The 24,988-nt window shown below is 61.2% G+C and overlaps 1 protein-coding gene and 1 long non-coding RNA gene across 6 annotated transcripts in view; one reads left to right on the top strand and one right to left on the bottom strand.

Annotated features, from left to right (window-relative positions):
• LOC127487350 (uncharacterized) overlaps positions 1 to 24,988 on the top strand; it is a 1,183,652-nt gene that overhangs the window by 701,601 nt on the left and 457,063 nt on the right. The gene's annotated exons all lie outside the window — the stretch shown is intronic.
• Positions 13,166 to 24,988, bottom strand: part of NFATC2 (nuclear factor of activated T cells 2) — a 138,646-nt gene continuing 126,823 nt past the window's right edge. For 4 of the 5 annotated variants that reach the window (XM_008250420.4, XM_008250423.4, XM_051832679.2 and 1 more), the window contains exon 10: positions 13,166 to 17,100. In XM_008250420.4, coding sequence (XP_008248642.1) covers positions 17,045 to 17,100 — 56 coding nt within the window. In that variant the 3' untranslated portion in view covers positions 13,166 to 17,044. Of the gene's footprint in view, positions 17,101 to 22,020; positions 22,107 to 24,988 lie in introns of all 5 variants that reach the window. The other variant, XM_051832680.2, reaches the window with a different exon arrangement.

Raw genomic sequence — 24,988 nt, 5'->3', positions numbered from 1 at the left:
CACAGCTTCCCAGCGGTGTGCACTTGGCAAGGCAGAACGGTGCGGGGCAGGGGTGGGGGTCACCACCATTGAGCACACCGCGGTCAGCCGGGGCCGTTCCCCCGGGAGGGGGGAGCTCCTGGAGAACAGAAACCGCGTCTTCATTCATTCATCCTGCAGACGTGGGTGGCGCTCTGCTGTGTTCCAGGAGCCCAGCGGAAACTCAGCAGATCCAGGGCCGGCACGGGGAAGGCCACCCCAGTGGAAGCAGAGACTCCGGTACGCTCTGGGGGCAGGGCTGTACAGGCAGCGAGCGAGAGGCGAGACGCGTGGGTGGGCGCAGGCAGAGGACGTGGCCTCTCTGGGAGTGTGCATCCGGACCCCAAGAAGGCCCAGCCCCAGGGAGAGCCCGCCTTGTGTCCTTGCAGTCTCTGTAGGCCAGTGCCCAGCACGAAGCCCACCCAGGCACGGGCACACTGCACGAGGAGTCCCCCCGGCGGGGGCAGAGGGGTCCCCAACTCAGGCGCCCATGGATGAAGAAAGCGGGTCATGGGTAATGGGACAGCGCGGGGCAGGCGGTGGCCAGCCGGAGAACACGGGCCCAGCAAAGGGACAGCGGCCTCTCGGCTCTGACTCCTGGTCCCCGGGGACCACGTGGGTGAGCGTGGCCAGATCGTCCAGTGCTTTTAAAGCAAATGGAAATCAAACCCTTTTGGTGAAGAGACGTGAATTTCAAGTGGCTTAAAAATAATTAAGAAAAGGAAATAACACTGTGTGTACCGAACAAAATCTCTCCGTGGGCCTGGTGCAGCCTGAGGGCGGAGCTCGCAGCCTTTGGGTCGGGGATGGGTGGAGCCGAGTGCAGTCCACATGGAGAGGACCCCCTGGGGAGAGGAGCCTGGGCGGGGGTGGGGGGGCAGCTGAGGAACTGAGCGGTTGGGGTGTCGGCAGCATAGCGGGAGCTTGAGCCAGAACCCTGCCCACCCCGGAGGGGTCTCGGCAGCCTGGATATTGAGGGTCTCTTCCCCAGGGAGGAGGCAAGCTGTCCAGCCCTCTACCTCCCTCCCTCCCTTCCCGCCCCCTTCTCTCTCTCTCAATATTGATTTATTTATTTGAAAAGTAGAGTTAGAGAGAGCTTCCATCCTCTGTTCACTCCCCAAATGGCCACATTGGCCGGAGCTGGGCCAATCCAGAGCCAGGAGCTTCCTCCGGGTCTCCCATGCAGGTGCAGGGATCCAAGCACTTGGGCCATCTTCCACTGCCCTCCCAGGCACACTAGCAGGGAGCTGGATCAGAAGTGGAGCAGCCAGGCCTCAAACTGTGCCCAAATGGGATGGTGGCACGGCGTGCAGAGGCTTCACCTGTGACAGCACAGTACCGGCCTCTGCTTGCTGCCTCGCAGGGGGAGCAGTAACAGAAAGCCGGAATTGGAAGGGGGGCTGGGACTCGTTCACAGGCACTCCAGCATGGGGTGTGGGCACCCCAGGCAGCATCTTCAGTGCGCTGCCAGATGCCAGCCCCTGCCCTATGTGTCCAGCAGTGCAGGGCAGGGGCAGAGGTCCAGTGGGGGACACTGAGGACAGAGTCCAGTGGGGGACATGGGTTGGGGGTCACATGACAAATGTCCCACCTCAATCTAATGAGGTTAGGTCAGGAGGGCTTCTTGGAAGAAGTGACCAGAGCTGAGCTCAGAGGACCCGTGGAGTTGTCCTAAAGGCATCGGACTCATTCTGAGCTTGTGCAGGGAGCGGACTGCTGGTGTGTGCTGTCGGGAACGGGCTGTTGGGGAGCGGGCTTGATGGGCTAGTGTGGCCATCTGGTGAGAGAGGACAGGAGTGGCCCTTGGCATGGGCTGTGACCATGTAGGTGCAGAGAGATGTAGGCAGGGTCCTGAGACTCCATGCAGCCGAGAAGACTAAGCCGTAGCATTACATCCCCTCCTGGAGAGAGAAGCGCCTGGCATCAGAAACCCAGCTCAGAAACGAGACATGTGGCCTGGGGGTTTCGGAGACCCTCGGAACGCCGCATTCTTAGCTGTGTGATCCTGGGCAAGTTGCTTAACCTCTCTGTGCCTCGGTTTCCTTGTACGCAAGCCAATGATGACAACAGAGTCCCAGCGCCGAGCTGCAGCTCGGCCAGTGCTCCCAGAACCTCGCAGTGCGTGGCCCCGGCCCCGGCCCCGGCCAGGAGCTGCCGGAGTGCGTCCAAGCAACGTGCCCAGAGGTTCACGGTGTGCCCGGTGTCTTTCTGGTTCATCATTTGAGGGACATTTATTGTGAAAAAACAAAACGACACCCCCGTGCTCAGTACCCACCGCAGAAACGTCACAGACTTCCTGCCCTTTGACAGCTCTGGGTTCGCCGTGATTACACAGGGCCGTGAGCGTCCTGCTCTCTCCAGGGTTTGTGAGCCGAACGATTCTCCCCGGCAGAATCCCGTGCACGTCAGCTGTCGCCTGGGCCAGAGCCAGCGGCTTCCTCGGGACTGAGCCCACGTGCAGGACCTGACTTGGCCTGGGGGCTGCGGGGGGCTCCCACACCCTCCTGATCCAGCCAATGGCCTGAGAGCCACTGGCCTGGGCCAGGGGCCAGGGAGAGGCAGAGAAGCAGGCGGTGGGGGTGGGGGCACTGCTCTCGCATGGGGTTAGTCTGGAACCCCAGATCCCAAGCCCAGACCCAGGGTTCCCAGCTGGGCTCCCGATCCTTCCTCTAGGGGGCAGTGGGGCTCCACCAGGAGCGCCTTCCTCCATCTTCCCCAAGGCCAGGAAAAGCTTCTGGGCTCCAGGTTCAAGGAGAAGGGCAGTTTCTGGACTCCCTTGGCCTGGACTGGATCAGGTGTGCGGGGCGGGGGCCCGGGGTGGGCGCTCAGTAGGAAGGGGCGGCGTTACTGTGGGGAGCTCAGGGCCATTCCTGACAGCTCTGGCCCAGGCGGCCAGGCTTCTCCAGGGGGACCGCCAAGGCTCGGGACGTGCGCAGAGATGTGCATCTCCACGCTGGTGTTCGGGGCTCCATGCAGAGTTCCAGACCCTCAGAAACAATGCTCCTGGGTGAACCCATCCCCCCACCCACCCACACAGCCGACAGGTGGCTCCCTCCCAGCTCCTGCATCGCTTCGCCGCCAGCTGCGGTTGCAGCTCACAGAATCCCCGCTCTTTGTGAACCAGAGGAGACATTGAAGGTCTCCTGGCTCAGCACTTCAGGCAGGGCGTCCCCAGCCTCAGCCCAAGCAATGTTCTGTTCCAAAGGCCCCCGTGGGCCGCGGCCTCTGCTATCTCTTCTGAGCCAGCCGCCATGCTCCTCGGCATCTTAGGGTCTCTGGGATGTTCTCTGCAAAATGGCAAATAGGCTTCGAACCCGAACTTGAACGTCCAAAGACCGTGATCATAACCTATTCCCCCTCCCCCCACCTCCCTCTGTGGGGCCTGCTAACCAAGCATAAAACGCAGCACCAGGCGGGCGGAAGGGCTGATTTAATCAAACCTATTCATGTGACAAAGGGGAAGCCAAAGCCCCAGGAGGTGTCACTGCCCCAAGAAGCAGTGGGGCCCTGTAGGCAGAAAGCGGCTGCGAGCCCAGGAGACCGGCAGGGTTTGCAGCCTGGCTGTGGCACCTGCCGTGAGCCCCAGGAGGCACTGCTCTGCTTGCAGCCTGCATTTCCGGTCTGTGAAATGGAGACGGTGTGACTGCACTCACCTTGCGTAGACGCACACACGGCGCTGCCCTGCCGGGCAGGAGGCGAGGGAAGACCAGACGCTGTTTGCGCTGGTTTCCTTGTGTTGTCATGACGAATCCCTGCAAACAGAACGGCTTACCACAACACAGGGGTTTTTGTTTTTTGAGAGGCAGAGAGAGACCGATAGAGCCTCCTGTTCTCTGGTTCATTCCCCAAGTGCCTGCAGAGACCCCTGGATGGGGCCAAAGCCAGGGGCGCTGGGAACGCGATCCAGGTCTCCCCCACGGGTGGCAGGAACCCGACTACCTGGGCCACCATGACTGCTCCCTGGGTCTGCGTTATAGGAAGCTGGAACCAGGAGCCGGAAGTGGGACTAGAACCTAGGCACTCGGATGTAGGGTGTGGCTACTTAACCACCAGGCCAAACGCCTTCCCCCTCTGCGATTCCAGAGCTCAGAAGCCCCAGGGCCCCGGGTCTACAGGAGAATCTGCCACTCATCCTTTCCAGCTCTGGAGCTGCCCCACTCCTGGGCTCCTGCGCTCTGACCTCTGCCTCCTGCAAAGGCCCTGTGGCCACAATGAGACCACCTGTGTGACCCAGGGTCTGCTCCCCACCTCGGAGTCCCGCGCTCACTCCCATCTGCGCAGTCCGCTTTGCCTGGTAAGGCGTGACAAAGCCACAGGGCCTGGGCTGGGGACCTGGACGTCTTCGGGGACAGTTCTCCCACTGGCTGCGCTGTTCCTGTGACAGTGCCCTCGGGGCCCTGTGGGGAGCAACCCGGACTAGACTAAGTTACTGGAATTAGGACTTATTCTATGCATCTGCTCTCCCACAATATGGCGCTGAGAAGGGAGAAACAGCTTCTACGCAGCTGCCTCCAGTTCAACCAATAAACTGTAGGACCTGCTCCTGATTGGAGGAGAGCAGCGTACTCGGCGTGTGGGTAGCAGAGTTGGGATTGGTGGAAGGACTATAAAGGAGGAGAGAGACAACATGCACCAGGAACATCTAAGGGGAACATCTGAAGGAACACCTGTGCAGCCCCCGAGAGAGCCGGCCGGCGGTGTGCCGCTCCCCCGCGGAAGTGGGGAAAGTGGCAGGGGGGCCTGCCCCTCCACGGAGGTGGAGGGAAGGCAGCCAACCCGGGAAGAACCAGCAGCAAACCCGGGAAGGGCCGAGCAGACAAAAGAACAGCGCAGGGTCCTGTGTCACTCCTTCATGAAGAGGGGGAGCAACATAATGGAGCCGTGACTCGGATATGAAGCCTAGGCAGGGTTCAGTGTCGTTCCTCCACGAAGAGGGGGAGCGACAGGGCCGTGTGCACGTCCCGCTGTGCTGGGTTCTGTCTGTGACCGCGGCCTTGACCCCAAAGGAGGGATTTAGTTCTCACTGGGATTCTGCTGGACAAGCTGTAGGAGAAAGCTTGTGTCCCCCAACATCCCCAAGGACGCTGAGGCAAAGGGAAGCTTTTTAAAGGCAAAAAAGGGCGAAATTCATTCAAGCTGCCTGCACGTAAAGTTCCCAAGGGCAGCGCAGGTGTCACCCTGTGGGTTGTGGGTGCTGTTCAAGATCCACTCTGCCATGGAAATCAGCACCTGCCTGCGAGGTGCGCAGGGTGCAAGGTGTGCTCCCTGGATGCCTGTGCGCCCTCCCCCCAGCTCCGACAGCCAAAGTGCCTCTAGCCCAGTAAGTGCCGGGAGGGCGGGGCAGGAAGCCCCTCCACTGGGAACTGTTGTGCAAGAAAAGGAAGCTCACAAGAAACTCGGGAGGTAAGGCCAGTGGGTAGCCCCGGGGGCTGCACACGGCGGGCAATCAGGCCGCCCATGGGGGCTCTGGGCAGATGCTGAGGTCACTTCTGAGCGGGTCCCAGGCAGAGAACGAGGGACACAATGAGCACGCAGGGCCTGAGATCTGTCCACCGGCACTGTCGGGGGTGAGGGAAGATCGGAGTCTCCATGGAATCAAAGCTCCGGGCTCAGCTGTGTGTGAGCGGGCAAGATGACCCGGGTGGCACCTGCCAAGGCGGTGGGTCCCTGTGGGAGCTGCCAGGGACTGGGGGCAAGGCTGAAGCAGGCAAAGGCAGGCAGCACCGTGTCCTGAGCACCGAGGGCAAGGCCAGGGCCGCAGGAAGCAGGGCGGACCGCACGGCCCGGTGCTGGTGCCGCGGGCCGCTGGGGAAGGAAGGGGAGAGGCAGGAGTCCAGTGCAGCAATGTGGGGGGCGCCTGGGCAGCAGGGCGTGAAGGTGCCTGGGGCTGCGCCGGAGGACAAGGCCAGAAAAGAGGTCACCGGCTCTCCCTGGAGCCTTGGTGGGGAGGGGTGGAGGGAGGCAGGCATCCACCGACAGCAGGTGACAACCCCAGGCCAGAGGAAGGGACAGCCGCAGGGAGGTCTCTGGACTGGGAGCAGGTGGGCGACACCCCTGGCTGGGCGGGTGTGGAGCAGCAGCTCCAGGTGGGCGGGGCCAGGTTGAGGGTGACCCCAGGACCCAGGAGTCATTGGAGGGCTCTAAGTCGGACGTCAGGGTTGGATTTGAGCTTCAGAGCCGTCACCGCCAGTGGCGTGAGACCTGGGTGGGAGGCATAGGCGGTCAGAAGGCAGGTGGGCTGGCCCTTGCGTGCCCACGGGGTCACCTCGATTCAGCTGCTTGGCGGAGAGGCCGGTGGCAATGGCAGTCGTCACACGGGCCGCAGAGTCTGAGAGCTGCTCTGGAAAGCACAACTTGGGGTGGGCACTTGGCCCCGCAGCCAAGACACTGCTGGGAACCCCCACACCCCACATGGGGGCGCCAGCTCTGCTCGGATCCCAGCCCCCTGCCGGTGCACACCCTGGGAGGTCCCTGCACTCACGTGGGACAGCGAGTTCCTGGTGCTCAGTCTGTGCCCTGCGGGGACACAGCTACCGTAGGCATTTGGGGACCGAGTGAGCGGACTGGCGCTCTCTTTCCCTTTCAACAAATAATTGTCTTCAAGTACAAGTTCTCGGAGACAGACTGGGCTTCATTCTCGACTTCTTGTGCTCGTTGCTAGACCTCGCTGTGCCGTTTGGTTTCCGTTGCTCTAACACCTCACCCCTGAACCTGGCTGCCTAATACACCCCACAGTTACGCTCGGATCTCGTCTGCGGGCCAGGGGTCCCCGGCTCAGGGACCCTCACAGGCCGCGGTTAGCGGTCAGCCGGGAGCCCTCAGTACACTGAGGCTCTCCTGGGGCGGGGCCCAGTTCCAGGAAGGCTCGGCTGTGGAAGGGACTCGGCTCCTTCTCAGACTGTGGCCTGCACGCTCAGCTCATGGTCTACCGGCCGTGTCGCTGGCCTACAACGGGGCGGCTGGCTTTACAGGGTGACAGGAGGAGATGGATCAAGACGGAGCCGGCCAGACGCTGCTGCAGCCATCCACCGTCTCCTTTCAGCAATGACACCCCTCCCTTCTGCCAATTTCTATTCACAAAAAGCAAATCCTTCAGTCCAGGTCACATGAGGGCCTGAATACCAGGTGGCGCGGCAAATCCCCCGAGAGACAGGACACCCACGGGCCCGCGCGGGAGACCGTGTGAGCGTGAAATCGGTGGGAGTGCACAAAGCGCCTTGAGCAGCGCCTGCGCTGTGGTGTTTATTGAGCACTTAGTACATCGCCTGCCAGATACCAGTGCAGCAAACAGGACAGCCACGGTCCCCAGCCCTGGGACCTGGCGGTCACTTCATGGTGCTCTGGGCTCTGGAGAGACTGCCCCACAGGCTTGACAGAGCTGAAAGCTGCAAAATGAGTAGAAAGAAGTATTTAGGCAAGAAGTCCTCGGTGTATTCTAGGTGCCGGGGAGAGGGACGATGGTGGGTGGGTGGGGCTGCGGGCGTCAGGAGAGGAATCAGTGCGGAGTTAACAAGGTGCAGACCAGCAAGGTATTGTCAGGTCCAGATGTGGGCACCAAGTCCAGCCCGAGAGCAGCAGGGAGCCATCGACGAGAGCGGAGGGAGGGAGTGACTGCTCTGCTCCTTAGAGAATCAACAGCGGCAGCTGGACGGCCGGAGACACAGAGACCGGCCCAGCCACACCCAGCCACACCCAGCCACACCCAGCCACGCCCAGCCACGCCCAGCCACACCCAGCCACACCCAGCCACGCCCAGCCACACCCAGCCACACCCAGCCACGCCGGGGCGAGCCTGGGAGTGGCTCTCCTGGTTTTCTCTACGGCAGTAGCTCCTTCCAGTGTGTCAGGCACAGAGTAGGGCTTTGGGAGGCGTTTGTGTGACAAATGACTAAGGCACACATGGTGGCGGCCAGGGGTGGGCGTGGCCCGTCCTGGTGGGGAGGTGGTGGCAGCCAGGGGTGGGCGTGGCTCGTCCTGGTGGGGAGGCGTCTGTATGGCTGGCGTTGTCAAGATTGCCTGTAGCTGGTGACAGGAAATGCAAACTCTTGTCCCGTTAGTGCTTTAAGATTCTCTGTGGCTGGTGCAGGCGCTGGCTGCCTGCATCCAGGTGGGCCATTGTCACCGCCCCTTGGCAGGCCACAGGGAAGGCAGCTGAGGGGCGCTGACCAAAAATGCACCAGATTCCCAGAGGGCCAGTTAGTGCCTACTTGGGGAGGGAGCATGGGAGATGTCTTGGCTGGAACCCAGAGCTGTCAGATCTGAGGGCAGAGACTTTGGGGGTGGAGGGGCATGGGTGAGCCTGACTCTGTCCCAGGAAGGGGGAGGGGTGGGTGGCAGTCAGCCAGGGGTGGAGCGAAGCAGAGCTGCGGGGGCGGGGGGGGCAGGTGCCGTGAATGGCAGCAGCACTCAGCAGGCCCCTTCCAGATGCTTCCATCCCCCCACCCCTGGAACGAGTGGCAAGGGCACCAGGAGAGTGTGAGCGTGGTGGAGGAGGCGCCGGGGGTTCAGGGAGAGAGGCAGGGGCGTGGAAGAGGCATCGGGAAGAGTGGAGAGCAGGGGACGAGGAGAAAGGGAGCTGGCAGGAGCCGCCTCTGGGGTCAGGCACTACAGACAGGAGCTTCGCAGTGTGGCGGGGGCTGGGGGGGCGGGGCTGAGCGAGGGAGCAGTGGAGGGCAAGGCCACGATGGGGGGAGGGGCACGTGGAGGGCGAGGCCACGGGGGTGGTGCTGAGCAAGGGAGCAGTGGAGGGCCAGGCCAGGACTCCCCAAGGGGCCAGGAGCATCAGCCTCACCTGGGCCCCCTAGAAACACAAGGTCTCCATCAGCCTCAGACGCCCTCCAGGTGTGCCTCGCTAAGTGGGGGGAGGGGCTGGGGAGGGGAATGGGAGATGGGAGAAGTTGCCTGTGCCAGGATCCTCAAGGATGGGGCCCCCAGGTGCCGACATCCCCGAGGAGTGAGGAGGAGAGCTGGGGCATGGCCCGGCCGGGGCTCTGGGCCACAGGCAGCCGCCCCGATCCCTGGGAGCAGGTGCGATTCCTAATCACGGGCGGGGCGATGAGCCAGGTGTGTCGAAAGTGCTCCTGGGAGTCCCGCGGGCCTTCAGAGGAGGAGGTAAGTCGGCTGAAGTAGGAGGTGAGAGCAGCGAGGGGCCCACTGACCCGCCAGCTCCCCGTGTAGACGTCTGCCCGCCGGAACTGGATGCTCGCGAGTGGGTGTCGCTGTGAGTTGTGGTGAGGGTCGCCGGGGCCTCGGGTTTCTGTGAGAACAGACCCCCAGCCCAAGGCAGGGGTGTTCACGGTGAGCTGAGATGCAGAGGGCGGGGGGAGCAGGGAGGGGGGGATCTTTGTGGGGGTAGAGGTTGACTTATGAGTGACATGAGCTCGTTCTGGGGGGAGGCTGCGAGCCCCGGGGGCTGGGCAGCCATGGGCCGGGGATCCCACGCCCTAGCTCTGAGCCCCGGCCCTCCCCTGGCCAGTGCTGGCCGCTCTCAGAGCCTGGGAAGTGTCCGTGGGGTAGATCTCAGAACTTTATGTGCCCGGCCCTCTGGAGCCTGGCGCCTAGGCTGGGGTTCCAGGCCTGGGGCGAGACAGGGAAATGAGAATGCGGGCTCCTGCTGGCCTGGCCGCAGGTGCAGCTGGGGAGAGCCAGATGCAAGGGGTGGAGCCAGAGCAGCCTCTGGGCATCTGGCTTCCATGCACAAGCCCCTCCTCCCCATCTCCCTGGGGCTGGTCACTGTGCACGCTGGCAGGTGAGGGGCAGCTGCACGCAGTGCCATCGCCCACCTGTCCCCCAGGAGCTGCTGGTCCCCAGCTCTGGGCACTGTACAGGCAGGAGGGCCCCGGGCGACCGGGGACAGAGCAGAGCCTGGCAGTGCCAGCGCGCTGGGGAGGCACGGGGTTTACTGCCACCTGCAGCAGGGGGCTCTGGCTCTTTCTAGAAGACAGGCGTTTGGGAAGGAATAAACCGAGCTGCATGGGACAGGAGGAAGCTCTCTCTTGAGTCCGAGTCCGTCGTTCACTTTTTAAAAAAGTGTGAAGCTTCCCATACATCCCGGGGACTCCGTTCTCAGGGGCGCGTGTGTCTGAGGGTCAGGCACGTGGGTCCATTGCACACCCAGTGACCAGGGCCTGCTGGTGCGGAGCGAGGACGAGCACTGTGTGTCCTGCTGGACTTGGCAGGTTTGGCGGACAGATGCGGATGGTGAGAGAGAGAGAGCCTGCTGGGTGTGTGCGTGTGTCGGGGCAGGTGCAGGTAGATCCCACAGGATACCTGGTGTTCCAGCAAGTTCTCTGTCAAAGGACATTTGACCTGAGACCCGAAGAATGCGGAAGGGCCAGCAGGTGCGTGGGGGTCGGGTCAGAGCTTCAGGCATTAGGGAGAGCAGAGACAGGGCGGGAGGAACTCTGGGAAGACTCAGGAGAGAGAGGCGGGGCCACAGTTGAGTCTGCAGAGGTGCGAGGCGCCTGGCCTGCGAGCCTGGTTTTATGCGGAGGGCAGCCCTGGGTGGGGCAGCAGCCAGGGGCCATGTAGGAGCCCAGGTCTCAGGGGCTCAGCCTGGCGGCTCTGAGGGGGAGGGGCCCTTCTGCCATCCAGGCAGATGGGATGGGCTTCTGAGATGGCCACCGTGACGCCCGGGGCAAGAGAGATGGGGACTGCGGAGACCCAGGCTCCTGCCAGGTTTCCGACCAAGCTGCTGCCCTGCAGCTGTTGTCAGAGCTGATGTGCCGGGGGGGGGGGGTGTCGGGAATGAGGGGGCACCTCGGGGTGCAAACCCCGTGTCTGTCAAAGTGGGCAGTGGCAGGTGATCTGGAGCATGCGCCTAGGAGGCACGTACGCTGTGTCAAGATGGTCCAGGGGTCGCTCCCTCGCCCCCCGCCCCCGCCCCCGAGCTGCCCCATCGATGGCCTTGGGGGCAGAGAGCGCTTCCTCCGGACGCCGTGCACAGCCTCGGATGCGCTGAGCCGGCAGAAGGTGCCAGCCGCGTGTTGGGGGGGGGGGGCAGGGGTTCAGTACAGTCTCCCCCTAGCGCCCTTCTGCAAAGGGCAGGGGCCCGATTCCCCGATGAGGACCGATAAGGGCGGCAGGCAGCGCGGGCTGTCGGGCACTTTGTGTCCTGAAGCCAGTGCAGGGTTCAGGCTGGGGCTCTGGGGCTCTGGGGCTGGTCACAGAGCTGCGCCAGGAGGCCGGGCAGCAAGGCCCCGCGCTGGAGGCAGTTTGTCCTCTACTGCAGGGAGGCGTGGGCTTCACCGGGGCTCTGCACGCACGCGTTCCTTGAAAGTCCTTCCTTGGGGTTCTGTGATCCTCCTCTGGGGCCCTGCCTGATCCAGGCTGTTTGATTTGGGGTGATTGCCTGATCCAGACTCGACTGGATATTGGGGTGATTGCCAGATGAAAGCATTACTGGGTGACTGCCTGATCCAGACTCTCTGCTACTGGGGTGACTGATGAGACTCAGTTTGGTATTGGGGTGACTGATTGTTCGATATCGGTGCCTGCCTGATGAGACTGTTGCCCAGCTGGGTCCTCCACGGAGCCTGTTTCCTTCCAGGCTGTGGCCCTGAGAGGGGGCAGCAGTCGACAGCGCTGTTTCCTCCCACGAGCCCGCCCGCTTGCTGGGAACCGTGCTCGGCCTCCCACTGCTGGTACAAAGGCCAGACCCCCGTGTACCGCCAGCAGCCGGTTCAGACTTGCCGGCTCTGGCCGAGTCACCCTCACATGTCCCCGCGTGTGTTTCCCTTGCGTGTCAGCCTTTGGAAGGTGGATAAACTCAGGTTCCTGCTCTAAGATCCAGTTAGAAAGAGTCAGACCCCACCGTGGGAGAAGCCCGTTTTCTTCCAGGTCCCTGCCTGAGCTCGGAGCTGAGTCTGTTACAGGCAGCTACGAGGTCGGCTGCTGATAGCTACGGGGCACTGTGCACCTGCCCTCACGTGACACGGGGGGCCCGGAGGCCTGCGGCTCACGCACAAAGGGGGAACACGGCCCCTTTTACCTTGGTCCTCTGCTCAAGACGATTCTGTTTTGTGGTTCTTTTGTTGTTGTTTTTTTGTTTGTTTGTTTTTCCGGAAGGCACAGGCTTTTCAGGGAGCGAGTGACAGACAGGTGTGCACGGCTGTGGAAAGCATCTTAGGGGTGCAGAGTGGCCTCTAGCGTGTGTGTGGCCCTGGCTGGCTGAATTTTTGTGATTTGACTCATTGGCGAGTAGGCGTGGTAGCACCACTCTGCTGGCCCCACCTCCCACGGTGCTAGAAAGATTAAAACCGAAGCAGCAGCTGTAGGGAGCCCTGCTGGGATGGGCCTCGCCCCTGCAGTGAGAGTTCTGGACCTCCTGGGGGCAGCCAAACGGGAGGGACGGGGTGGGGGTGGGGGACCAGCTGCTCCCACCACAGAGGGACTTGGGACATCCCAGGGGGTCCCTTCCAGCCACCACAGCCATGGGGTCACCTGCACACATGACACTGCTGGCTCCAGGCTCGGGCAGGGGCCCTCAGACATTCCCAGGCAGGCCTCCCAGGTGCGGGGCTGAGATGGGGTGGGTTCCCAAAGCCTGGCCTGGGCAGGGGCTCTGCCCGGGGATCTGAGGGCAGCACTGAAGGGGGCAGGGGAAGCTTGGACTTGCGAAGGCTTCGCCAGCAGCAGTTCCTTGCACACTTCTAGGGGCTTCGGCCCCAGCTGGGGGGGTGTGGGGGGGGAGGCACCGTGTTAAGGCGGAAACAGGCCGGAAAGCCACAGTCCTCTGGCTCTCGAGTTCTGTTTGTGGGCTCGATGGTGAAGGTGTTTTGTTTTTGCTTTGACCTTGGAATTTTTGCAAGATGCTCAAAACAAATGGGACGTCTGCCTTCCAAGTGAGCAGCTGGCCCCGTTAGCTGCAAACCCCCAGGACCCTCTGATGGACGGCCAGGGTTGATACTATCAGCCAGCTTACGCAGGCGGGCTGGGGCCAGAGAGGCAGCAGGGCTGTGATGCAGAGTCAAGCAACCACAGGCTGAGCTGTGGTTCCGTCTCCTCTGAGACAGGACGGCGCCTCCTGGGCTGGGAGGGGGTGTGAGCACGTAGTAGGTCCACAGCCATGAACATTCTCTGCCGAAGGGAGAGGATGCCAAGAAGCTGCCCAGGGTCCCCGAGCAGAGCAGAAAAGTGCACACCAAAGTTGCTTCCAACCGTTTTATTGCTAAACTATCATAATACAAGCCGTATAAAAATACTTTACATATAGCAAAAATAAACTGCATTAAACTGGAGATTAAAAACGTTTTGCATAGGAATGTGATGTATTCAAAATTGTCTAACAGTCAGGATTTTCCAAAGCCAAGCCTTCCAGCACTGCCCTTTGGGGAGACTTGGGTCTACTGGAGAACCCTACTAGAACTCCCCATGCCTCCTTGCCTCTGAGGGCTGCAGAGGTGATGGGGTGAGCCAGGCTCTGTCCCCAGGGTTCCGGGAGGTTGCGCCTCTGATCACACCGGCCAGGCCCATCAGACACTGGCCAAACCCCCAACACGTGTCCTGCTCTTGCTCCTCGCCTTCTGCCTCCCACTCTCACCCATCCAGTCAGCTGCTTTGGTCCCAAGAGACTTCACGCCCACACCCTACACTTAGGAAACCCCCATGAGGCTGTGCTGGGTCCCTCAGAGCCACCTCTCCAGGAGAGGAGTTTGGGAACACGTGACACGGCCCCCATCCCACCCCAGCCACTTGCAAAAGGAACCACACGAAATTAACATGGTTGCTCTGTGGACCCGGCGGCCTCTTGGCTGTGAACAAATCGGAGCAAGTGGAGATCGTGTGTTTGTCTTTTTCCTTACATGGAAATAAACAGATCCAGCCTCACTGTAGTCAGGAGTGAGTGACAGTCAGAACACCCGGGCTTCCGATCTGTGTGACAGCTCCCACCGGCACGCTGGGGCAGACGTCTTGGCCGCTGGACATGAACAAGCTGCAGGCAGGACCACCTGGGTGTGAGGAGGCGTCCGCTCCGCCCACTGCGGGCTGTGTGTGCCGGGATCACCCTGCAGGCAGCCAGCAATACCAGGACTAGTCAGCCCTCAAGGATGCGGTCGGCCTGGGCAGTGGCTTTGCCAAAACATCCTTTGAGCCTCGGGACGGCAGGATGGGCTTTGTTGCTGGTTTTTTTGTTTGTTAATTGAGGTCCCGCTCTGGGTCGCTTGTCTTGGTGGGGAGAGGTCTGGAGGCCTCACAGAACGATTCTGTCGGTGACGAGACCCAGGCTTGGGGCTGAAGAGGCGAGGAGAAGCTGGTCCCGGAGCCGCCCGGCCGGCCGCCCCCGTCCTGGGCCACTCCCGCCGGGAAGGTGGCGCCAGCTCTGCGGCGGGATGGACTGTTTGCTTTTGGTTTCCTGGAATGATCAGCAAATGTTTCAAGAATACATCATTTCTCTTAAGGAAAAAAAAAAATCCATATATGTAAAAAGAGACATTTAAAAAGACTTCTGACCATTTATAAATATTTTCTAATTCCCATAAGGATGTGATATTCTGAGGATAGATATAAAGCAAAAAAAAAAAACATACAGGTAAGAAAATAAAATTTAATAAGATACTAATTAATTTGGATTGCTATATATTACGAAGCAGCAGTATTTTTGTACAATACAGGAAGACTTGCAGACTTTGGAAATATACTCCATTCGGCAACGTGGCAGACCTGCCCGAGGGCTACCTATTTACACGAACTTGGACGCTGCGAGTGCAAACCTCGACGTAACCGAGCCCTTCTCCCGGACATGCGACACACGACACACACCCCTCCTCTCCTGAGACCCCCGACGGCCGGCCTCGTGGCCTCTTCCCCAATCACTCCCGGCAACACTGCCTCCTGGCATTTGCAACTCTTGCAACTTCCTGGTAGCTGTCTCCTTCACGTTCCTTGACCCGTCCATCTCAACGCTGTGGCTTCTTCCTTTCCTTGGCTCTTTGGTAGAGCCGGGGATGAAAGCGCTTCCTGTACTATCGCGTCGCGACGTGGCAGCAGAGCTGTTTGTCCGTGGGTGTGTGACACACCCCCCAGACACACACGTCCGTGTGCAGGAGCTGGGGCGGCCGCAGGCCCTGCGCGCTCACCCGGGTAGGAGACCGACGGAAATCGCACCCGGTGGACAATGGAGCTGAGTGGCTGCGCTACAATAGCAGGAAGGCACTTGGGTGAGACTCTGAGATAACAGAGGAAGGGCCCGATGCCCTCAAGTGCAGGACTCGGCCCCGAGCCAGGTCAAGTGCAAACAGATCGCCTGCCACGCGGGAGGCTCTCCTCCCCGGGGAAGCCAGCGCTGCTGCAGAGAAAGCTCCCGAGGTCAGAGCCGCGCCTGCAGGACTCGCTTGGCTGGCTGCGCGCCGGCATTCTGTGTGCTGAGAGAGAGAGAGAGGGAGGAGGGAGGGAGGGGGGGTCTCAACTCCACGCTCGGGCAGGGGGACGGAAGCTGCCCCCGTTCTTGGGGGAAATCAATGCCAGGTGGTAACCAGAGGCGACACATGAGGGCGTGCACAGGCCCAGCTCTCAGGTTCACCGCTGAGTGAGCTGGACAGGGAAGCCGGGACTTTGGAGACCTAGCCTGGGCCCCTGGGCAGCGGGCTGAGCCACAGGTGACTGGAGAGGAACCCGCAGCTTATCCTGGGGTGTGTGTGGCTCAGGCCTCGGAGCACAGCTGCGCTCGGAAAATTCACCTGCTGAGAACTCAGTTTTGTTGGCAAAAACTGCCCAGTGGAGGAAGACTCAAGGACCAGGAGTGAGCTCAGTGGTGAGAAATACTAGGGGAAAATGACATACAAAAGGTTTTCCAAAAAAAGGTGTATTATGGGGGGGGGACTATGCACAGATTTCAAAAGTTTTTTTGCGGTGAAATTTAGGATTGCATTTCCACGTAGCGCACAGGTGGTCTGTGCAGAACTCGGTCCACGGTAGCCTGGCTTCCATTAGGACGCACCTGTGCGGACACTTGAAGGGGAGGGGGAGTCCGGCAAAAAAGACCAATGAGTATTGGAACCAAAGCCTGAGCTTTCCTGACCTGCCTTAGGTTGATGGTGGAGAGGGAAGCGGCCCCTCCTGTCTGTCTGTCTCTCTCTCTCTCAATGGAAATCCACTTAACGAAGCACTTGGGTCCTTTTTCCTTACACTTTTTTTTTTTTTTTTTTTTGCATTGCGTTTGCCCTTCTGCCAATTCCTCAAAATCCCACGCACGAGCTGCGTGGGGAAAACGCTAGGAAGAAGGCAGGCAGGGCCCCTGGGGACGGGGTTGCCGGCGGCTGCAGCCAGGGCCTGGCTCCCGGGAACCAGGGACATTCCTGGGTCTGTGGAAACCACACGCCCGCTGCCCACGGGCTGAGGGGCAGCCGGCTAGGAGGGCGTCACCCCAGCCGCCTTCGTCGGCTTTCCGAAGCGGAGAAAAAAAAGAAGCTAACAAACTTGTACACATCATAACTTAATCCGAGACGCTGTAACGGGGGTCTCGGCTGGGAAGGCAGTTTTGTTCCGGAAGGAGGAAATTCAGGACTAAAGCTTTCGCGGAGGCACGGACAGGGCCAGCCCTAAGGACCACGGTGTGCGTGCATGTGTGTGTGTGTGTGTGTGTGTGTGTGTGTGTGTGTGTGTCTGTCGAGGACTTCGGACCCGCGGGCTGTGTTCCTGGGAGTGTGCTCGCCCTTGGAGAGGCACGGGGTCATGAAAGCGAGGGCTGGGGTCTCACAGGAGCCTGCATCTGTCCCCCAGCCTGTCAACCCAGGCTCCAGCCACTCAGGTCGCAGGCAAGCTGCAGGGTCCCGCTCGGTCCGAATGTCGCTTTGGTTGGCAGGCAGGCACTTAACAGCTGGCTGCGACGCCGACAAGTTCAGCCGGGGATGCTCCCGGGGATTTGAAGCGAAGACGCAAAGAGCAGGCGCTGGTGTCGGCAGAGGCGGGCGGCCAGCTCCCGCGTGCGGCCTCCAGGGCCGGGAGCCGGGCAGCGGAGGGCGCGGGGTGGGCAGCGGAGGGCTCCGAGGGGTCCGCTGTGGAAGGCGCGTTGCGGTGATGGCTGCTTTTACGTCTGGTTTCTGGCGGGAGGTCCTGAAAACTCCTTCCTGATAATCTCGTTAACTACGAGAGAAAGGAAGGAGAGGGACACGTGAGAGGTGGTGGCACACGCGGACTCCCTGGGGTCACGCAGCGGGCAGTGTTTAGCACAAAACATGCCTTCCCCTTTGGGGTCTCTGTTTCTGGACGACAGTATTTTGTGCAATAGCTCTGCTAGTGAAAATCATTCAACTGGCAACCTGTGCACCTCTGGCAGAAATGGCTCCGGGCCAGGGGGCAAGATTTCAGTCGCTTCCCCCTGTCTATATTTTATCTGATGCACTTGAGGCTCTCAAGGGCCAAATTACTGCCGTGACTACAGCAGCCAGAAAACACCTATTCTGCAATGATGTCTGACACAAGCAGGCTCCCCGAGACCCGTGCATGAACGTGCGGTTCTGACAAAGCCTGAATCGCCGTCAATTTAAACAGAATTCCTCTTGCGTCGGCACAACCGGGATTCTTGTCCCCACCCCCAAGCGCCCCCTAGAGGTAGGTGTGCGGCCCCAGCAGGAAGCCGGCCCCCCACCTCCTGGAGTCTGCGCTCTGAGCTGAGCGAGGGGCGAGTGGCGAAAAGCTTCCTTCCGCGTGCTTGGAAATGGCCAGTTGCCAGCAGCGCCAGCTCACCCCAGAGGCAGGCTGGGCACATTCCCGAGATGGGGGGCTGCGCAGTGCGGCCTGGGAGAGGAGGGTGACCCTGCGGGGGTCCCACCCAAGGCAGGTCACGAACCCGTTTCCTGGTTCTGCCGCTGCCTTTGATGCAAAACTGGCAGTGAGGGCGGCGTGTTAACGCTCCCCCGAGTGGGGCGGCTGCAGCAGCCAGGCTGGGCTCCCACCTCCCTCGCTCAGGGAGTGTGTGGCGTCATCGCTGGGCCTCAGTTTTCTCATCCATAAAATGGGGCTCGTAATGGCGCATACCTTCTAGGGCTTCTCGAGGACTCTAAGCGTGCAGGCACCGTGCCTGGGGGATGTGTGCAGTGGCTGTGCCGACCCGGGACCTGGTGCCATGCTTTGTGCCCGCAGGTCCAGCCCCGCTCACTGCTGCTCAGTGCGTTCTGAGAGCACGTGCAAGGGGAGTGGAGCGTCTGGGTTCCAGCGTCAGCCAGCCAGGCTTAGGATCCCACCTCTCGCTTCCCTGCCTGCAAGACCGCGCCTTGGGACAGAGCTGTGCCTCCATCTGTAAGCAGTACCTCCCTCCTCGGGTTGTCAAGGGGCTTGGATCAGATACCCCCCAGAGAAGCGGCCAGCGAGGGCGACACAGCATTAGACCGCGCGGACGGAGGCGGTGGTGGGCACGAGTCCCTCGGTTCAATGGCCCGGCGCTGCTGGGGCACAGCCCGTGTCCAGGCACCCGTGGACGCCCAGGGAACCCCCTCCCCCGATGCCGGTTGGTGCTTGTATGTACGCAGAGGGGCTGGTCGCAGAATGCCAGGGGCAGGCGGGAACCGGGCGGCTTCACGCGGCGTTGTTCAAAGCCCGGATTCTGCAGGGCTTCCTGTTTTCTCGGTGTAGGAAGCGAGGAGTGGATCCTTGATGGAAACTTTCCACAGCCTCAGCTTTCCAAAAATAGCGGGAGGCAGAGCCGCTGGCACCGCAGCCCTGGCCTAAGGGTCGTTTCCCTTCTCAGAACAGGGGGGCGGGGAGGTTGGGAAAGGTGCCCAGCGACTGGCTTGTCACCCACCCCCACCCAGGGTGACGTCCCGTCCCTGCAGGTGGAGTGGCTCTGGCGCACTCGGTGCATTTGGACCTCACGGGGTGGGGGTGGGGGTGGGGAGGCTTCTCTTTCGGAAACCGCAGGGCCCGGCTGGGAGCCTGGGCCCCAGGTGCGGAGAGTTGCGGGGTGGGGGTGGTGTGTCTGCCCAGCCATGTCACCTGGTTTAATCTCCCGCTGCGGACTCGGGTGCCGGGGAGAAGAGGGGACGTAAGTGCCCTCCGAACCCAGTCCCCGACATTCACCAGGCCCTCCTGCCCCCGGCCCTGTCCCTCCCCCTCCACCTCTGCCTCCCTCTGCCCCTTCCACCTGCCCAGCAGCTCCCCAGGACCTGCCCCCTGCTGCCTCCTGTCCCGCTCTGTCCTTGCTGCACCCCCAAGGATCAGCCCCCAGGTCCCCCCTGGCCCAGCCACTGGGACCCTTAGCCCCTTCCCCCAGGGGTTCCTGCAGCTCTCACACCCCCGGCTGCCTGCTGTCTCGTCCTCGCCAAGTTCTCAAGCATTGCCCACAGCCCGGGATGCAGCGGGTGCCGGATGCGTGCGGCCTGGCCGAGTCACGTGGTGACGGGCAGCTCTGCTCCTGTCCCCTCCCCCCCCCCAGCAGGCTGCTGCCCTGCGCTTGTCCTCTCATACAGGAGGGTAGGAGCTGCTCGTGTTGACCGAGAGCCGGGTGCTGGGTCCTGTTCAATGCCAGGGCATCCGTTCTCACGTCAGCCCTAATGATATACTCCCCACTCAGGCTTTATCGATGGGAAAATAGAGACAGGAAGGGGGATTAGGGGCCCTGGGTTCAAATTCTAACCTGGACACTAAATGGCCACGAACTGGTAAAAGACTTTGTTAGGAAGTTGGGTGTTCATCACCCTTCCTCCAAGGTCCCCGAACCCCGGCTCCTGTCGGGGTCAGGGCACGGAGAGGCAGCCTCCACCTGGTTACCAGCAGCGAGGTCACGTGGCGAGCGGCCAGAGCAGGTGCCCGACCCAGAACTGAGCCCATGGGGAGGTGGCCATGAGTGCGTCCGCGACCTCGGGGCGGGGCGGGGGGGTTCCTAAGCCCACGCTGAAGGCTGAGACCAGAAAGGAACCGAGGGCAGAGTTTAAGAAGACAGAGAGCACACCCTTCTCACAAGGCTAGAGAAACCCGTGTGCTTCACGCACACGACAGTCATTTAGAGGGGACTTGAGAAAGCTCACGGGCAATGGGGTGGACGCATCGCTTTGGTGCAGTTTGAAATCCAGGCCCTAGTTTCCTGTTACATTTTCCGTGAACTCTGCAGAGTCCTGGTGTACAGAGAGCACTGTTACAGCTCTGGAAATGTTCCAGAAAAGATGGCCGCAGGCCCAAGAGGAGGACAAGCCAGGGGGCAGCCAATGTTCTCTAAGTTTTGAGCTTTGGGGGCTCTGCGGCCTCTTTCCCTGCTCCCGGGCATCACAGCAGCCAGATGATGGATAAGCACACAGGCCGGGGTGTGTTCTAATAAAGCTTTATTGACCCAGACAGGCTGGGGGCCGGATGGGGCCCGTGGACAACGGAAGGAGGGCGTTCTCTGTCCCTGCTATTGAGGAGCCGCAAGACAGAGAAGCCCAGGCCGCCTGCTGCCCCGCGGCTTCAGGGGGCATTCTGAGAACCTGGACATGACCGCTAGGCAGCCTGATGGGCCGGCTCCCTTCTCAATCGGGGCTCAGAGGTCCCCATGCCTCGGCCTGCAGCAGAGCCCAGTCCTGCTTCTCTCCACACCTCAAGGGTGTTTTTTTTCCCCTAGATCTGGCCCGACCACCAGAGTACCCATGAGAGCCTGGGCCCGGCCAGACAGCGTTGATGGGGGTCAGGGAGCCAACAGGAGCTCAACACAGCCTCCATCCCCCGCTTCTCCTGTGGCCGACAGTGCCGTGCTGAACTTGCTCCCAGGACTGGCAAGCTTGGGGAGGGCAGGAGGGGGCCCGAAGGCACCTGCTGGGCTCTGCGATGCCCCGGGGCCGAGGCCAGCCTGGCTCTCCTAAGACTCACAGCAGAGGCCATGGTGCCCCTGGGGCTCTGCTGCTTCCTGGCTAAGCGACCTTCTGTCTTCCCCAGCTATCTCCGTGAGCTCCGGGGCGTTCGGGAACAGAGAAGAGCCTTCTAGAAGGACCAGGCCAGTGAAAGGAACCAAACTCCCTTAGCAGGTCTGTAGCTCAAAGCGGCCGTGTAGATGTTCACGGCGTCACATGACAGCGACTCCCCTCCCTGCTGGTGACTTTAGGGGGGTGGGGGGAGGCCAGAGCCCTGACCTGGGCTCATTGAAAAGACCTCCCCTTGGACAGTGAGGCAATCAGGCCCCAACGCTGAGAGTACAGCCCCGGCCAGGTACATGGCCCGTGTGTGCTGAGATTCTCGCCTTTTGACGATCCCTGTTGGAAAATGCACTGGGCCAAGTCCTGGCGGTTCTGTGCCATCAGCGTGGTGCTGTCCAGGACTCCCGGGCCTGGAAGGAAGCCACTTTCCCCAGCAAGGGGACCGTTCAATTCTAGTGGCACTGCCGGGGGAGTGCAGCGTGAGTTTCAATGTCCCTCCCAGGACTTCATCCCCCAGAGCCCTGCAGTCTTCCCAGGGAGCCCACCTCCCACAGCGGGGCTCCCTTGAGCACACAGTGAGAAAACCAGAGCTCCAGGCTCAGTTTCAGAGTAGCAAATTAATGTCGTCAAATGGGGCACTGCAGGGTAAGCCGTCGGCACCACAGTCCGAGCTCCAGGCTCCAGGCCCACCATAGCTGTCTCGGGAGTGAACCAGCAAATCTTTCCCTCTGCAACGTTGCCATTCAAGTAAATAAAATCTTTTTTTTAAAAAAAAGCACACTACGAGAAAGCCCCTGGGTGGACGGGAAGTTACCTACGCTTGGGGTGTGTCCTTCAGAGTGGGTGTGGTTTTCTGACCTCCCTGCCCACTCTGGGGCCCTGTGCACCACCCCCACCCACACGGGACACACAAAGCCCAGAGGAGCAGGCCCGTGCAGGCCTGGGACGGGGCCGGCCCCGGAGAGCATGCAATTCCCCAGTGCCTCCCCCGCTCCGCGCCCCACCCCAGCCTTGCTCCGACCTCCGGCCTCCCAGACGGAGAAACACAGCGATGTCCCCACAGGGAGCCAGCCCGTAGGAGCAGAGCGGGCTCTTTGGATTGTAGAGGTTTTGTTTTTTTGTATTAAAATTAAAACAGACACACAGCTGGGAGACAAAAGGAGAAGCAAGAGATCCCAATTACCTTTGACTTTGATTTCTTGGATCAAAGATCAGTCATTCTGTTTCATAAAATGTTTTGTATCCAGCTAAGGTGTGTGTCTATCAGCTCTGAAAAAGATTTGCAAAACCATTTTTGAGAAGAAGAAAAAAATCACCTTTGATCTCTATCACGCTTCTGACTCCTACCCTCATCCTCCACTGCTTGGTGACCTCCAGAGACCCGAGACAGCGCCACCCCCTGGGCTGCAGTTTAAGCCCCAGTCCTGCAGCATTGTAGCACCCGCCCCCCACCCGGCCCCCAAGATGGGTCAGCAGGACGCCAGGGTTGTGTGTGTGAGTCCCTGAGCTGAGCTGGGCCGGGGGGCTCTGCTGCAGGTGGGTCAGGGGCTTCGCGTCCTGGCCAGCTCCAGAGGTTAAAACAACAAAGCTGGCTTCTGCTCCCATCAGGGGAAAGAGAATGTCCTTGGGGCCCTCCTCCCATGCCATCTTCCTGCGGGCTCCTCCTGTGCAGGAGATCTGGCCGTGGCGGTCACGTACACTCGGAGGACTGCACATTTCCTTCTGGGAAGTTTTGCTAACAATGCAAAAACGTTGTTTTTATAGCCCCTGTGAAGGCAGTAGGAAAGGACCAGGCCTGAGGCCAGGAGCCACGCTCTCATCGTCCATCGCCCATTTTAAATAACAGCAAATTGCTCTACGTGCGATGCCTACAGCTGTCAACACAGCGGTCTTGCCCACCCCCTTTGAATGACCTGGTCCTATGCTGCGTCACGCGTGCCGGATACAGAACCGGTCTCGGGGTTCAGTTTCTTACGGAGCGCGCCGTGACCGCCCTGGAACCTCGGCGGCCAGGGATAGACCCTCCGGGAATGACTCTAGCAGCGCCCTGGTTGGCACCATGCATTTCAGGCCAGTCCCTGGGCGTGAAGACCCACGCTCCGAAACCCCAGGTGCTCCTCGGTGGCTCCCGCCTTTTGCTTTGCTCCAAATCCCTCCCTGTCCCTACAAGCGCCAAACTCCCTGTTACCCCAGCCCGGCAGGCCTGAACTCGGGGCTCAGACACGGATCTACCCCCGACAGCCCACGCCCAACGCGGCCAGAACCAGCCTCCGCGTCCTCACCGCAAGCAACGCAGGGCTGCTCGCTCCTGCTACGGGACACACACGTCCCTCCTTCCAGCCACAGAGCGCACACCAGCGCCCGTGTCAGGAAACTAGCAGGCTCCCCGGCCCCCATCCTGGCGCTCCCACGGGAACCTAAGTCGTCCCAGGGACAAAGAGCACCCGAGACTTTCATTTTATCTGTACACACTCACTGAGCGAACAACACGCAGAGTATCAGCGTCACATCCGGTCTGACGTCACAGCCTAGCAGGAGTAATCTGAACCCAGGTGGAACCAGGGGCCCAGGCTCTCAACACCGTCCGCCTAGAACCAGGGTTCCTTCTGCAGACCTCCACCCACCGAGCCGCCTGGTGCTCAGTGTCGGGGGCCCCAGAGAGCCAGCCTCCAGCAGGTGAGCCCCGCGCTGTCACCCGCTTGGGAAACGCACAGCAAGTACCTGACCTCTGCCTGCGGCGCGGCTTCCTGTTTACTCGTGGAGTTTCGCTCTGTGTGCTTTGCGGCTGCAAACAAGCACCCGGGGCCTGAGGGCAGCCGCCTCCCCAGGTTTCATCCTCACAGCCGTCCTTGGGGGAGGCTGCGTGACTCCCGCTCCCAGCTCAAGGTCGAGAGGCAGACAGAGGGTGACTTGTCCAGTCCCAGCCCTGAGCACGGGGCAGACTGCCTGGGGCCCCAGCCTGGGGCAAGGGTTCCCCAACTTGAAGGACCTTTAGTCTGCCCTTGGGCTCTGTGCCCTGGCAGAGGAGCACCGAGCCTTTGGAACAAAAGCTGTCCCCAGTGCCTTTGCATAGGTCTCACAGCTTCTTGCCGAACCCCAGCCTCCTTGGCCCTGGGATGGGGGTGAGGATATTCCCCAGGGCAAGGCTGCGGTGAGCCGGGCCAGCAGGCTCAGTGGCACCTGATCATGAGCTCAGAGAACCGGCCCTGGGAGGGACAGGATAGGACAGGACGGTCCACCCTAGTAACCAAGACGCCGCCTCTGGTCCTGCCTGGTCCTACGGGGAGTGAGTGCCCAGCTGTGGGACGGGGAGGGCGTGAAAGAGGACCCGGGCACTGTGCCCCTTGGGTGCCACCTGCAAATCCTCAGCTGCGAGGCACCTCTGTCCTGAAGCTCGCTGCCCACTGTGGGGCCAATCACGAGGCCACCGCTGGAGACCCAGACAGCTGCGGGTGAACACGCCCCACCTGCCCTGGCACTACCTAGGGTCCCAGAGTGGAAGTGGCTCTCTGATGTGCTGAGTCAGGCCGGCGGTTCCCCGACAGCACCGGGGCAACCAGCAGCCTCTCCAGACGATGGCAGCGCGGCCGCCATCCCACCCACCAGGGTCCCAGACCTCCGGGAGGACCTGGGCGCATCGGTCCAGCTCGGACGAGCACGGACACTGGCCGAAGTCCTCCATGGTGATGGCCAGCTCCCTCCCTGGGGCAGGACACGCTCCCGCCTGCACCGCTTGGCCAAGCCGACAGGCCTTCGGGGAAGAAACAATTGGTGGTTTTCTCCTAAGCCAAGCTGCTCTGAAAGGAAGGACTATGAGCATGCAAAGTCGGAGGAGACCGGCTCCTGCCGGCGCACAGCCACGCGACACCTCTGATCGCGCGCAGCCGCCGCCGGCAGGACAGGAAAGCACCCCGACCCGACCCCAGCGGGCTTCCTGGTCCTGCCAGCTCATGGCAGCCTTGACCCCAAACCTCTGCTGAGCAGCAAGAGCTGCTGCAAAAACCTCACTGCCTTAAAAAAAAAAAGCAGAAGGCCTGCACTTGTTACTACATCGCGCTGAGGTTCAGGAAAGACACAGTAATCCAAACCCACAAGTCAGCCTGTGACCACAAATGAGATGATAAAGTAAATAACTAATTGAGAAGCTGCCT

This window comes from Oryctolagus cuniculus, chromosome 11 (assembly GCF_964237555.1).
Source record: "Oryctolagus cuniculus chromosome 11, mOryCun1.1, whole genome shotgun sequence".
NCBI classification, from domain to species: Eukaryota; Metazoa; Chordata; class Mammalia; order Lagomorpha; family Leporidae; genus Oryctolagus; species Oryctolagus cuniculus.
The sequence above is the reverse complement of the archived record's forward strand: the minus strand, read 5'-3'. Positions and strand labels throughout refer to the sequence as shown.